At 38.3% G+C, this 15,118-nt stretch overlaps 1 protein-coding gene across 1 annotated transcript in view; it reads left to right on the forward strand.

Annotated features, from left to right (window-relative positions):
* Positions 1-705: 705 nt before the first annotated feature.
* The window catches only part of LOC147725228 (vomeronasal type-2 receptor 26-like), a 130,158-nt gene continuing 115,745 nt past the window's right edge, over positions 706-15,118 (forward strand). Inside the window, exon 1 of the mRNA XM_086918214.1 lies at positions 706-915. Coding sequence (XP_086774340.1) covers positions 706-915 — 210 coding nt within the window. The remainder of the gene's footprint in view (positions 916-15,118) is intronic.

Below are 15,118 nucleotides of genomic sequence, written 5' to 3' on the forward strand. Positions count from 1 at the left end.
ATTGCCCTTCAGTTCATCCTATTTAAATACTACATGCATGCACGTACACACACTTGCATATGAACATATATATATAACTGGTTTCCTTCTCTGTCCCCTGAGTATGTGCCCTGTATCTGTGTTGGTGTGTGTTGTCCATCACACAGTGACTCATGCTTCCTTGCATCCAGGTATGGCAAGTCTGATTTCTTCTCTTGCAGTGGTCCATGGGCCCTACACCTCAAAGACTCTCTCATCCTTGCTGCAGGTCTGGTTTCTTTGTTGTGATCAAACCCTCAGAGGGCAAACTCCACAGCGCATACATACAATTGCACCTTGGGGTACATTGTTACCCCTCTGCTGGTACCTCACTTCCATTGGCTGGAGGATGATACTAGACATCAGGGGTTATCAGCAGTAAATTATAGCACAAAAGCACGTGGGGTCATATCGCACCCTAGAAGGTGCTGGCAAGTGTGTGTTTCTATTAGAGTTGATTTAGTTAAATGTCATATACTTTAAGACCATTTCAGGAAGATTCACTGTATTGAGAAGAGATAGAGCTTGAATAGAAATGTCTGTCATCGCATGTGATTACTGAGATAAACTATATGAGTGTCAATCCTGCGCCTTCCTTCCTGCACATACAAGCCACTTCAACCAATGATTCTACACCTTCTCTAATTGATGAGTATTTTGTTCTTTTAACAGCTGAACAAGTTTCTTATGAAGACACGCTTTAAGACACCGACTGGGGAGAACATATCCTTTGACATGCCTGCACAGTATGACATTTTAAACTGGGTTAAATTTCCCAACGGATCAATAGCTGGCATCAAGGTTGGAAGTTTTGACCTTTTAGCCCCACCAGGTCACCAACTTTCAATCACCCAAAGCTCCATCATATGGCACTCTGAGGGGCCCAACCAGCAACAGGTGAGTGAGATTTTTGAAAAAAAGTGAGTTTGGGAGAAAGCAGAGGTCCATTGAGCCACTGCTACATTTAGAAGAAATGTAAATAAAGAAATAAATGTAGCCCTCTTTCATTTAAGAAAAATGGGATGCACTCAAGAAGAAGTGATCAAAGACGTTGTGGTCTGCTGTCCCAGCAGGCCTCCATCCCTGTAAAGGCATCCAATTACAGTCAGTCCCAATTTGACACCTACCTCATGAATATTGATAAGGTAAGTGGATCACTGATAGAATATAGACAACCACAATATTGAGTTACCAAAGTATTGGATCAAAAATATCGTTCTCAATAATATCGACTTCCTATCTCCATAGTGGTAAGTACGAAAATGTCAAGAAAAAAATATTGTTGTCAAAAATATCAATGAAGAACATATCATTTTTTATATAAAAAAAGTATGTAAAATAAATAATAAATGTAACTTAAAAAACGTTATTTAAGTTTATTTGTAAATGTTAACAATTATACTAAATAAATGTACCTTAAAAAAAGTTAAACATATAGATATATATATAAAATGTAATATATATATACATTTACTGAAAAAACCATAGGTTTCACACCAGTTATAGTTAGCTGGACATTTTACTCATACAAAAATATTGAAATTCCCATGTAAATGTTGGTTGTACTCACTATAACTTGCGCGCCCGCAATCCACTGCTGATGATGTCACATATTACATCATTTATGACATGGTCAGTGACATCACTGATGACATCACTGATGACATCTCAAATGACATCACTGATGACATCATCCAGTGAATGTGGTTTACTTTGATATTTAAATATGTATTATAAATACACTACTTTGCATTGAAGAAGTTGATTGCGGGTGCGCGAGATATAGTGAGTACAACTAACTATAAAGGGGGAATTTCAATGGTTTGTATGAGTAAAATGTCCAGCTAACTGTAACTGGTGTGAAACCTATGTTTTTTTCAGTGAATTTCAAAGGTTTTTTAAATGCTAATTCCTTACTATAACAAGTGTGAAACCTATGGGGCCTTACTTACGAGCCCCTTGCGCCTCCGGAACGTCACTTTTGGTGACGTTCCGATGGCGCAGAAGACTGAGTGATATTTATCAGGCAGGACTAAGCCAGTGTCCTGCGTTAAAGGGGCGTGCAAAGGGTGTTGCTGGGTGCGTTCCCAGCAGCATCCATGGACTTGAGTAATTTATAGCATCCTCAAAGTCAGTCTTTCAAAAATTCAGAAGTATAGGACATGATAATCCAAATCCAAATGTTTCTCAGGAAAAGTCATAAACTGTGTCCGTGGGTCATATCTGCCCAAACACCGATATTCCAAACGATTGAAAATGACTTTTCTTGAGAAACAATTTGATTTTACATTCTCAGATCCTATACTTTGGAATTTTTGAAAGACTGACTTTGAGGATGCTATAAATTACTCAAGTCTGCCCGAATTGTGTGGGTAAAATTGATGCCTAATTTGGCTTTAAGTATCGGGATGTGCACCGCCTTAAGTTGATTGCTGTCTTTTGGGCGTGCTCGAGGGTATCACTCTCCTCCTGGGGTGTAATTGAATACTCCTAAATGTAGCTGACCTACTGATCCATAGGCCTCTCACCCTTGGCACTGCGATTGGTGCTGAAAAATATTCAGCAAGAATTAACGTGAAAAGATTCCTTTGTGCAATTCATGTTTTTATTGTGCGATTCGATTTCATTGTTTTCTTCCACATATGTTTTCAATCACATATTATAATCCGTTACAAACATTCCTTGTTGTTCCAATGCATTTCGGTGCCCCTTGCACCTTCGTCAGGGAAAATCTAGAACATACAAGTAAGCATACTTAATACCAAATACTCTGTATATCTTTGTTTAAATCAAAATAACCAATTTACGCGCTTGCTACTTTCATCTGTAGCTATGCATTCTAGCTTTCTAGATTAGTTCGTATGCAACCCTCCTACTATCAGAAGTTTAACACTTCGTTGTAGTGCTCTATAACTTGTTTGTTTTGCCGATGTTCTCTCACTATAGTCAAACAGCTTTTGTGATGGTTATTACCCTATAAATCAGATGCGCCACCTAATTGCTTCCCAAATTGCTACTGTTGAACGCAATTTATGTAAACGTGCCCATCCTAATCACCTATAAACACACAACGCGCTACACATAAAAAATAACACAATTAACTATATGAATTAGTTAACAATAACAATAAATAACAAATAATAATAGTAATTATCATCAATATAATTGTTAAGTAACCAATTAATAAACATTGCTTACAAATTAATAATTAATTAACAATAAATTATTAAAAAATAAAAATAAATAAACACATATTAACTAATTAAATATATTTAAAATACTTTCCACCCTTCCTGCTATACACCCACAACCTGCTATATATTAAAAATAACATATTTCATTTAATTACCAATCAATCAATTAAATAATTATTTTACAATAAATTATTATCCACAACAATAAATAGAAATGTATATTAATAATACATTTATTATAATTATTATACTTATAAATTAACCAATTAATAAAAATTAATTACCAATAATTATCAATAAATTAACAATCAATAACAATAAATAAAAACATATTAATTAATTAATGATAAACAAATTACTACAAACAAAACTATTCCCATATAAACCCACAACCCGCTCTGATACTAAAACACAATTTTTTAGACATTTAATACAAATATTTAAAAATAATGAAAACATTTTAAACATACATACAAAATACATGCTAAAATTCTAAAATACATAACACTAAAAAAATTGATATTATATACAACTATATTTTTGTTAATAATAATGTTTACTTCGATTTTACTTACTTCGATATTAAAAAAATCAATATTACTTACCTCAGTGCAGATATTCTGGTCAACGATATTCTTGACTTCGATATTCTGTTCCCCTGATTTTAAAAACTCAATTTTACTGTAGGTCAATATTTTGAGTGCGCATCCCTCAAAGGCATACTTTTGAAAGTGATCACCATAAATGCGGTTCAGAGGTTTTACAATAGAGGATTGTGAACCAAATCTACTTTTTTTTTTTTTTAAATATGTTTATTATTGTAAGATAAGAAAAAAGAAAAAATACATCGATTCATGTAGCAGTAAAGTGACATAATATTAGCTTGAATTACATTTTACACTGTAAAAAGAACAACAGAGAGATGGGAAAGCAAAAGGAAAAGTTACAGAGTACATTTTAGCAAGTTAAATATAGTGCCCAAATAATAGTAGATAGTCACAAGTAAGAAATTCCAACTTTTAAAGTTCAAAAAAATGTTTAAAAATCTTTTCTTTTTTTTAAAGGCTTTTGGGCCTCTATGTTTAGCTAATGTAAGTTCCATAATTCTTATTTCGCTAACCAAAGCACACCATTCTGAAACATTAGGGGGATCCTTAGATATCCATGTTCTAGCTATAGCTAATCTTGCACATGCAAAGAGTATAGTTATGAGATGCTTATTGAGACAGTTAGTTTCTTGTAGATCTAATAGAACTAAATGTGCAGAGAGCACCGGAGTTGTTATCTGTTTGTGTTTTAGGACTTCCATTTTTCCATTCCAATATATAGATAATTTAGGACAAGAAAACAGCATATGTTCTATTCCAGCTGCATGTGTGTTACATTTTGGACATTTCGTTTTATCTGTTATTGAATTCCCCTGTGTCCAAGTAGATATTCTTTGTGGGGTATAATAAAGTTGTGTAATTGTTCTGTAGGATTGTAATCTAAGATTGGAAGAATGTACTATACTATTTAAATGGGATAGTGCCGTTGCAATCTGTGTAGGATTGATATCCATGTTAAGTCTACCAGACCATTTTGTTGCAATTTTGATCGTGTCGTCGCCCTTGCCTTTAGCTAAGTGTTGATAGCCCAATCTTATTAATGATTTTGTTTTATCAGAGTATAAACACTCAAGTACGTCCGATTGGGTTATTTCCATTATTTTCATTTTGCAAAAAAGGAAATCTCCTATTTGTCTGTACTTAAAATACATATCGTTTGTTAGACCATTTGTTAATTTCAGTCTTTCAAAATCTAAGATACATTTTGATCCATAGAGGTCTCCCAGTGTGTTAATTCCATGTCAGATCCATCGGTTTCCTGTCCCATCAGAGAAAATACCAGGAAGACCTGGATTGTTCCAGAGTCTAAGTTCAGCATTAAAAAATGAACTTTTGTCAATGGACAAGATTTGGTCCCAGATTTTTTTAATGTGCTTAGCCGTCTTAAATTTGACACGTTTGAAATAATTCGGGTCGTGTGCGTGAAATAAGAATTGTTTACTAGCAGGCCCTAGCATGTAATGATGGAAAAATAGTGGATTTTCATTCTTCATTAAGCTCCTAATTCGACAAAAAAGGTTGCTAGAAAGTACTAATTAAAATCAGGAAATGTGAGACCACCTTTTGATATTGGCAATTCCAGAAACTTGATAGCCCTTCGTGCTTTTTTATACCCCCATAAAAAACTGCTACATATGCCATCTAGTTTTTTAAAAAAAGTTTATTAGGTTGTAGTGGTATAGCCCTAAATAAGTAAAGTAATTTGGGTAATATTTTCATTTTTATCAAATAAAGTCATCCTATTAAACTAAGTTGTATCTTGTGCCATTTTTTAAGACTTAGAGCAGTTTCTTTTAGGAAAGCTTCATAATTCATGTTTAATATGTTTTCCACATTCGCAGCTAATTTAATTCCTAAATATATAGCATTTTGGCATATATCATATATAGGTTCTTCTGGGGTATAATTAGCAATGATTTGTGTTTTACTCACATTTAGTTCGTATCCAGATACATTACCAAATTTTGTCGCTTCACCAATATTCTCAGGCATTGCTTTATTTATGTCTGTTGTATAAATTACAATATCATCAGCAAAAGCTGTTAATTTGAGAGTTTTTTCGCCGTGGTTTACCGGAATGATGTTAACCTGCTCGTTTAGTGCATTCAAAAAGGGTTCAAGAGATAAAGCAAAAAGTAATGGGGAGAGAGGGCAACCTTGCCTTGTTCCTCTTCCTATCTTGAAGTTAGCTGAGTCTTTACCCCCATAACTAATATTGGCCAGTGGTTCATCATATAATGAGCAAGCCCAATCCAGATATGGTCCGGATATTCCCATTTTCTTTAGTACTTCCCACATGTATTCCCACCCCACTCGGTCGAATGCCTTTCCCGCATCTAACATGATCATACCGAGTGGGGTGTGAATAGTCTCAGCAACATCAAAAGCTGTGATTGCCATGTTTGCGTGGGCGATAGTGTCTCTACCCGTTACGAAACCATGTTGTTATGAATTAACCAATTCAGGCATAATAGGAGCAAGGCGATTGGCTAAAATCTTAGAGAAAATCTTAACGTCTGAGTTGAGCAAAGAGATTGGGCGGTATGAACCGCACTCTTTTTCAGGTTCGCCTTTTTTGAGGAAAAAAATTATTTTGGCAATTTTCCAAGATGGTGGTGCTTTCTTAGATGTGAGCATTGAGTTTATCACATTTTCCAAAAGTGGTAATAGTTCTTGGGCACAAGTTTTGTATATTTCCAAAGGCAAACAGTCCTCACCAACTGCCTTACCTAGCGGTAGAGCGTCAATTGCTCGTTTTATTTCAAATAGTGTTATTTTTGAGTTTAATTGTTGAAGAACTTCTATATTTAGAACCCTTTGTGTTGCTAAATATTTATTGAGGTATTGTGTTATTGTGCTTTTGGAAGGTATATTGTCTGAAGTGTATAGGTTTTGGTAATAATTAGCAAATTGATTTAATATTTGGTCTGCTTGTTCATAGATGCCTTGATCTAGGTATGTAACTGTTACCACAGATTTTTTACAACGGATTCCATTACCACGGATTTTTTACAACGCAGGTCATTTTACAACGGATACCTTTACAACGCAATACACTACAACTTAGATACTATTACAACGCATACCATTACATCGTAAGTATAATTATAGGTAAGTTTGGGGTACAGGGGTATTTTTAGGTTTTAGGGCTGGGTTTGGGTTTTGAGGTACAGGGGTATTTTTAGGTTTTAGGGCTGGGTTTGGGTTTTGGGGTACAGGGGTATTTTTAGGTTTTAGGGCTGGGTTTGGGTTTTGGGGTACAGGGGTATTTTTAGGTTTTAGGGCTGGGTTTGGGTTTTGAGGTACAGGGGTATTTTTAGGTTTTAGGGCTGGGTTTGGGTTTGGGGTACAGGGGTATTTTTAGGTTTTAGGGCTGGGTTTGGGTTTTGGGATACAGGGGTATTTTTAGGTTTTAGGGCTGGGTTTGGGTTTTGGGGTACAGGGGTATTTTTAGGTTTGAGGGCTGGGTTTGGGTTTTGGGGTACAGGGGTATTTTTAGGTTTTAGGGCTGGGTTTGGGTTTTGGGGTACAGGGGTATTTTTAGGTTTTAGGGCTGGGTTTGGGTTTTGGGGTACAGGGGTATTTTTAGGTTTTAGGGCTGGGTTTGGGTTTTGGGGTACAGGGGTATTTTTAGGTTTTAGGGCTGGGTTTGGGTTTCGGGGTACAGGGGTATTTTTAGGTTTTAGGGCTGGGTTTGGGTTTTGGAGTACAGGGGTATTTTTAGGTTTTAGGGCTGGGTTTGGGTTTTGAGGTACAGGGGTATTTTTAGGTTTTCGGGCTGGGTTTGGGTTTTGAGGTACAGGGGTATTTTTAGGTTTTAGGGCTGGGTTTGGGTTTGGGGTACAGGGGTATTTTTAGGTTTTAGGGCTGGGTTTGGGTTTGGGATACAGGGGTATTTTTAGGTTTTAGGGCTGGGTTTGGGTTTTGGGGTACAGGGGTATTTTTAGGTTTTAGGGCTGGGTTTGAGTTTTGGGGTACAGGGGTATTTTTAGGTTTTAGGGCTGGGTTTGGGTTTTGGGGTACAGGTGTATTTGTAGGTTTTAGGGCTGGGTTTGGGTTTTGGGGTACAGGGGTATTTTTAGGTTTTAGGGCTGGGTTTGGATTTTGGGGTACAGGGGTATTTTTAGGTTTTAGGGCTGGGTTTGGGTTTCGGGGTACAGGGGTATTTTTAGGTTTTAGGGCTGGGTTTGGGTTTTGGGGTACAGGGGTATTTTTAGGTTTTAGGGCTGGGTTTGGGTTTTGAGGTACAGGGGTATTTTTAGGTTTTAGGGCTGGGTTTGGGTTTTGGGGTACAGGGGTATTTTTAGGTTTGAGGGCTGGGTTTGGGTTTTGGGGTACAGGGGTATTTTTAGGTTTTAGGGCTGGGTTTGGGTTTTGGGGTACAGGGGTATTTTTAGGTTTTAGGGCTGGGTTTGGGTTTTGGGGTACAGGGGTATTTTTAGGTTTTAGGGCTGGGTTTGGGTTTTGGGGTACAGGGGTATTTTTAGGTTTTAGGGCTGGGTTTGGGTTTCGGGGTACAGGGGTATTTTTAGGTTTTAGGGCTGGGTTTGGGTTTTGGAGTACAGGGGTATTTTTAGGTTTTAGGGCTGGGTTTGGGTTTTGAGGTACAGGGGTATTTTTAGGTTTTCGGGCTGGGTTTGGGTTTTGAGGTACAGGGGTATTTTTAGGTTTTAGGGCTGGGTTTGGGTTTGGGGTACAGGGGTATTTTTAGGTTTTAGGGCTGGGTTTGGGTTTGGGATACAGGGGTATTTTTAGGTTTTAGGGCTGGGTTTGGGTTTTGGGGTACAGGGGTATTTTTAGGTTTTAGGGCTGGGTTTGAGTTTTGGGGTACAGGGGTATTTTTAGGTTTTAGGGCTGGGTTTGGGTTTTGGGGTACAGGTGTATTTGTAGGTTTTAGGGCTGGGTTTGGGTTTTGGGGTACAGGGGTATTTTTAGGTTTTAGGGCTGGGTTTGGATTTTGGGGTACAGGGGTATTTTTAGGTTTTAGGGCTGGGTTTGGGTTTCGGGGTACAGGGGTATTTTTAGGTTTTAGGGCTGGGTTTGGGTTTTGGGGTACAGGGGTATTTTTAGGTTTTAGGGCTGGGTTTGGGTTTTGAGGTACAGGGGTATTTTTTAGGTTTTAGGGCTGGGTTTGGGTTTAGGGTACAGGGGTATTTTTAGGTTTTAGGCCTGGGTTTGGGTTTTGGGATACATGGGTATTTTTAGGTTTTAGGGCTGGGTTTGGGTTTTGGGGTACAGGGGTATTTTTAGGTTTTAGGGCTGGGTTAGGGTTTTGGGGTACAGGGGTATTTTTAGGTTTTAGGGCTGGGTTTGGGTTTTTGGGTACAGGGGTATTTTTAGGTTTTAGGGCTGGGTTTGGGTTTTGGGGTACAGGGGTATTTGTAGGTTTTAGGGCTGGGTTTCGGTTTTGGGCTACAGGGGTATTTTTAGGTTTTAGGGCTGGGTTTGGGTCTTTGAGGTACAGGGGTATTTTTAGGTTTTAGGGCTGGGTTTGGGTTTTGGGGTACAGGGGTATTTTTAGGTTTTAGGGCTGGGTTTGGGTTTTGGGGTAAAGGGGTATTTTTAGGTTTTAGGGCTGGTTTGGGTTTTGGGGTACAGGGGTATTTTTAATATATATTTACAAATTTAAAAATTACAATTATTTGTTTTAATTTTTTTTATTAATTAAATAAATAATTAAATATAATAATTCAAAAATAATTATTTACATTTTATATTAATATTATATACTTACCTATAATTATACTTACGTTGTAATGGTATGCGTTGTAATAGTATCTACGTTGTAGTGTATTGCGTTGTAAAGGTATCCGTTGTAAAATTACCTGCATTGTAAAAAATCCGTGGTAATGGTATGCGTGCTAAAAGTACGCGTTGTAACATCATACATCCCTTGATCTAACCCTATTATTGCCTTGATTTTAGTTTTAGCTTTTTTATCCGCAGTCTTATATGCAAGTACTTTGCCTATACGATCACCACCTTCATACTGAGCTAGTTTATATTTATGGATTTTTGCGCTATATCTTTCTCTTAAAGTTTTTTTTTATACAAGACTGTAATTGAACTAGCTTTATTCTAATCTCATCAATATCAGTTTTTGAGTGTTGCGTAGCGTCGGCAAGTTGTTGTTCGATTTGTAATATGTTAGAGGTGATTCTCTTGCTAGCACGGCGGTTCTGAGCATTAGATGTCAATATATATTGTTGGCCAAACCCCCTGATGCTACATTTACAAGTATCCCATACTGTGTTTATATTGGCAGTATTAATATTAAGTAATATGAACTCTTGTATATGTTTTTTCAATAGTGTTATAAACCTAGCATCGGCCAATAAGTATCTTGGGAATGTAAAGTTTTGTGTTTCTTTCTTTTGATCTCTTATTACAAATTCAAGTAGCAGAGGGTTGTGATCTGATGTAATTTTTGGGCATATTTCCATTTCACAGTTATCTGCTATCTGGTATGATGCCCATATCATATCTATTCTAGAGCAGGATCTATGCGGCGCAGAGTAGTAAGTGTAACCTGCTATCAGAGGGTATTTAGAACGCCATATATCTTTCAGGTTGTTTAATGTTGCTAGTTCTAATATTGCTGATCTAACATTGTGCATCCTGTTAGGGTTACTTTGCCCTGTGGAATCTATTTTGTAATTAATGACACAATTAAAATCCCCCGCAGTTATACATTCTCCCTCCCATTCTAATAGCTCTATACTTAACTCTTCAAATACTTTGGGGTCATCGATATTGGGTCCATATATCACACATAATACAAATTTTTTGTTATCGCATTGTATCTGGGCAATTGCCCACCTACCCCGAGCGTCTGAAGCTGTTTTACTTGTTTCAAACCGACTTCCTCTTTGTTTTAAAAAGGCTACCCCTCTAATAGTCGCATTTAAAGTAGAGCAAACAACCAATTAGTAACCCATCTGGGACAGCAATTTTCTGGCCTGGTACTTAATGTGAGTTTTTGAAAGTAGCACAAAATCTGGATTATAAATTTTAATCTCTTCTTGTACTAAGCTCCTTTTTATTTTACTATTTAGACCATCTACATTCCAACTTAATAGTCTTAGTTTAAGCATTTTTATAATTTATAATCTCTCCTGTGTGATTAGTTTCCCTCTGCTGATACCTTTTTTTAACCAAATATTTTCTAATGTTCTTTAAAACAAATTCATTTCTTGCAATAAACTTTTTCCTCCCTTTTAACCCCCACCTTTTCCCACCCCCTCCCTTGTCAGCACCCCCCCACCACCCTCGCACCCTCACGTCCCTTAGGGGGGAGCACCCCTCTATCTCCTGCTGCCGCTGTGTAGGCAGCATAGTGAAGGAGCTTACATGAAAACTGCCCCTACCGCTTCATAAGTGTATCTGTATTTGGCCACATAATAAAAAAAGTATAAGCAGACACCAAAAAATAGGAAAAAAGAAAGGAGAAAGGTAAATGAGTGAAATAGGAAAGTAAGATAGGCAAAGGGTTATTTGAGTATTATATCAACAATGTGGCCAGGCAAAAGAGATAATGTCGCTATTAATAGATTTTAGGTTCTAGTTCAATTGTCCTCTTTTTGCTTTTCCAAAGTGATTTTTTCTAGAGCCTGGCCTGCCTCTTCGGGTTCCGTAAAGAATATAACTTGTCCGTTACGTATAACTTTGAGACATGCAGGTTCTTGAAGGTAGGCCATGCACCCTAAGTCTTTGAAAGAGTCAATCATTTTCCGAAGTTCCCATCGTCTATCCATTGTACCTTTGCTTAGGTCTGACTTCACGAAAAAGGTTAAGTTGTCAATAGATACTGGGTTATTGGGTCTGACTTTGAGTGAGACAGCTTGCCTCAGTAGAAAATTCCCAAAGTAAATCAAAAATGGTCTAGGGAATTTACTATTTTTGTTTTTTTGAAACAAAGGCAGTCTATGTACTCTCTGTAGTTGGGAATCCCAGTCCCAATCGGATAGATCACTAAAGGCTCTTTGAAATAATTTCACTAGAAAAGATCTTGGGTCGGCCCCCTCCATTCCTTCAGGAATTGCAAAAAGTCTAAGGTTTTGTCTCCGAGCACGATTCTCCAAATCCTCTACTTTAGTTTCCAGTTTAGAGACCCTTGAGGTGTTCTGTTTTGCAGTTGATTCTGTTCTACTGGCACCTTCTTCCACTTCTACTATACGTTGTTTTAAGTCCTCTATTTCTTTTGTGACCCCACCAAGACTTTGACAAATTTCTCTCATACAGACTTGTATCTGAGTGTTATCTTCTCTTAGCTGTAAATATTGCTGTTGACTCTCCGTTCTTAGTGCAAGAAGAGTTTGCATAATTGATTCCATGGATATAGTATTTGATGAAGTTGTTGAGAGGTCTTGTAATGGTATTGTGTCTTGTGCATGTGTTTGACCCTGAGATGGAGTTGGATTGAGAAGGTCCATATGGGTTGTCTTTGCCAGCGTTTTATTAACGTCCAAAGGAGAGGTACTCATGTCTGTTTCCTCAGTCGCATTGTTTACCATGTCAGGTTGTCCCACTGAGTTATCCACTGACATTGTTTTAGTTGATTTTAAACTTGATAGTATATAATCAGGGTCCCCCCTAGTCATATTAAAGTTGGATGTTGTATCTTGAGGGTTGATGTCCACAGATTCATCTAATTTAATGTTATCAGTAGAGGTGGAGGTAATCGTCGAGGAAGCACCATCACTATTTTCATTATTTGTGTTAGCGCTAGTTTCGCCTGGGGGAGTTGTTGATTCATGGTTCGTGAATGTTGATTTCTTTATGGATTCCATTATGCATGCTTTATTGCACCCCTGAGAGTTGTGCTCTTCTACGGGGCTTGTACCAGAGAGTCTTAGAGCCATATTCTTTACTCCACCCTTTGCTTCGATCCATATTCTTAACGGACTATCATCAATTAAGCCATTTTTCTTATTGCCAGCTGGTCCTCTAGTTAGTGGTTTGAGGGTTATATTTTTTTGTTTGTTTTTAACCTTCATTTTGGTTTTTCTTGAACCAATTGTTTTGCTAGAGTTAGTTTTAACCCCTTCGCTGCTAGGCATTTTCCCCTCCTGTGCTCAGCCCTTTTTTGGCTATTTGGGGTAGTGCGCGCTTAGGCCCCTGTAACATTTTGACCACATAAGCTATCCACGCCAAATTTGCGTCCTTTTCTTCCAACATCATGTGGATTCCAAAGGCGCCCAGGGTTTGTGGATTCCCTTGGAGGGGTCACAGAAATTAACCAAAATATAGTGATTTTTTTTTTCAGAAAAATGGGAAAAACGGGCTGCAAATGAAAGCCTCTGGGTTTTTCCCTGAAAATGGTATCAAAAAAGGGTTTGTGGGGCTGAAATTTCCGTTTTCTCAGCTTTCAGGGAATGACAGTCTTTTGTCAGGGAACCAACATTTTTTACACAGTTTTGGCATTTTTCTGGGACATAGCCTATTTTTGCTATTTTTAGAGCTTTCCACCTCCTTCCAGTTAATGGTAGAAAAGAGTTTGAAAGCAATGATATATCCTAGAAAGCTGTACATTTCGAACCTAGCAAACCTATACATTTTTAGAAAGTAGACACCCTGGGGAATTCAGGATGGGGTGACTCGACTGCCTACCACCAGGCTTTGTTACCCAGAATCCCTTGCAAAGTTTAGAATTTGACAAAAAAAACACATTTTCCTCACATTTCTGTAGTGTAAAGTTCTGGAATCTGCGTGGATCAACAAATTTCCACCCACCCAGCATTCCCCCAGGTCTCCCGAGAAAAATGGTACCTCACTTGCGTGGGTAGGCATAGTGGATGCGACACGAAACAGCTCAAAATGCAACGTGGTTGCACTTCAATTTCCCAGTGAAATCTTGTGCTTTTTGGACAAAGAGACTACCTTTAGTTTTTGAGTCCTAGCTCTGCCAGCACCTAGGGAAACCTAGCAAACCTATACATTTTTAAAAACTAGACACCCAGGGAAATTCAGGATGGGGTGACTCGTCTGCCTACCCCCTGGTTTTGTTACCCAGAATCCCTTGCAAATCTAAAAATATGACAAAAAAACACATTTTCCTCAAATTTCTGTGGTGGAAAGTTCTGGAATCAGCGTGGATCAACAAATTTCTACCCACCCAGCGTTCCCCCAGGTCCCCCGAAAAAAATGGTACATCACTTGCATTGTTAGGCATAGTGGCTGTGACATGAAACGGCGCAAAACGCAACGTCGTTGCACCTCAATTTCACAGTGAAATCTTGCGCTTTTTGGAGGAAGAGACTACCTTTTGTTTTTGAGCTCTAGCTCTGCCAGCACCTAGGGAAACCTAGCAAACCTATACATTTTTTAAAAGTAGACACCCGGGAAAATTCAGGATGGGGTGACTCGTCTGCCTACCTCCAGGTTCCGTTACCCAGAATCCCTTGTAAAGTTGAGAAATTTGAAAAAAAAACACATTTTCCTCACATTTCTGTAGTGTAAAGTTCTGGAATCTGCGTGGATCAACAAATTTCCACCCACCCAGCGTTCCCCCAGGTCTCTCGAGAAAAATGGTACCTCACTTGCGTGGGTAGGCATAGTGGATGCGACATGAAACAGCTCAAAATGCAACGTGGTTGCACTTCAATTTCCCAGTGAAATCTTGTGTTTTTTGGACAAAGAGACTACCTTTTGTTTTTGAGTCCTAGCTCTGCCAGCACCTAGGGAAACCTAGCAAACCTATACATTTTTGAAAACTAGACATGCAGGGTAATTTAGGATGGGGTGACTCGTCTGCCTACCCCCAGGTTTTGTTACCCAGAATCCCTTGCAAAGCTAAAATTATGACCAAAAAAACACATTTTCCTCACATTTCTGTGGTGGAAAGTTCTGGAATCTGCGTGGATCAACAAATTTCCACCCACCCAGCATTCCCCCAGGTCTTCTGAGAAAAATGATACCTCCCTTGCGTGGGTAGGCATAGTGGCTGCAACACGAAACAGCGCAAAACGCAACGTGGTTGCACCTCAATTTCCCAGTGAAATCTTGTGCTTTTTGGACAAAGAGACTACCTTTAGTTTTTGAGTCCTAGCTCTGCCAGCACATAGGGAAACCTAGCAAACCTATACATTTTTGAAAACTAGACACCCAGGGAAATTCAGGATGGGGTGACTCGTCTGCCTACCCCCTGGTTTTGTTACCCAGTAACCCTTGCAAAGCTAAAAATATGACAAAAAAAACACATTTTCCTCACATTTCTGTGGTGGAAAGTTCTGGAATCAGCGTGGATCAACAGATTTCTACCCACCCAGCGTTCCCCCAGGTCCCCCCCAAAAAATGGTA

This window comes from Lissotriton vulgaris, chromosome 4_1 (genome assembly GCF_964263255.1).
Source record: "Lissotriton vulgaris chromosome 4_1, aLisVul1.2, whole genome shotgun sequence".
Lineage (NCBI taxonomy): Eukaryota > Metazoa > Chordata > Amphibia > Caudata > Salamandridae > Lissotriton > Lissotriton vulgaris.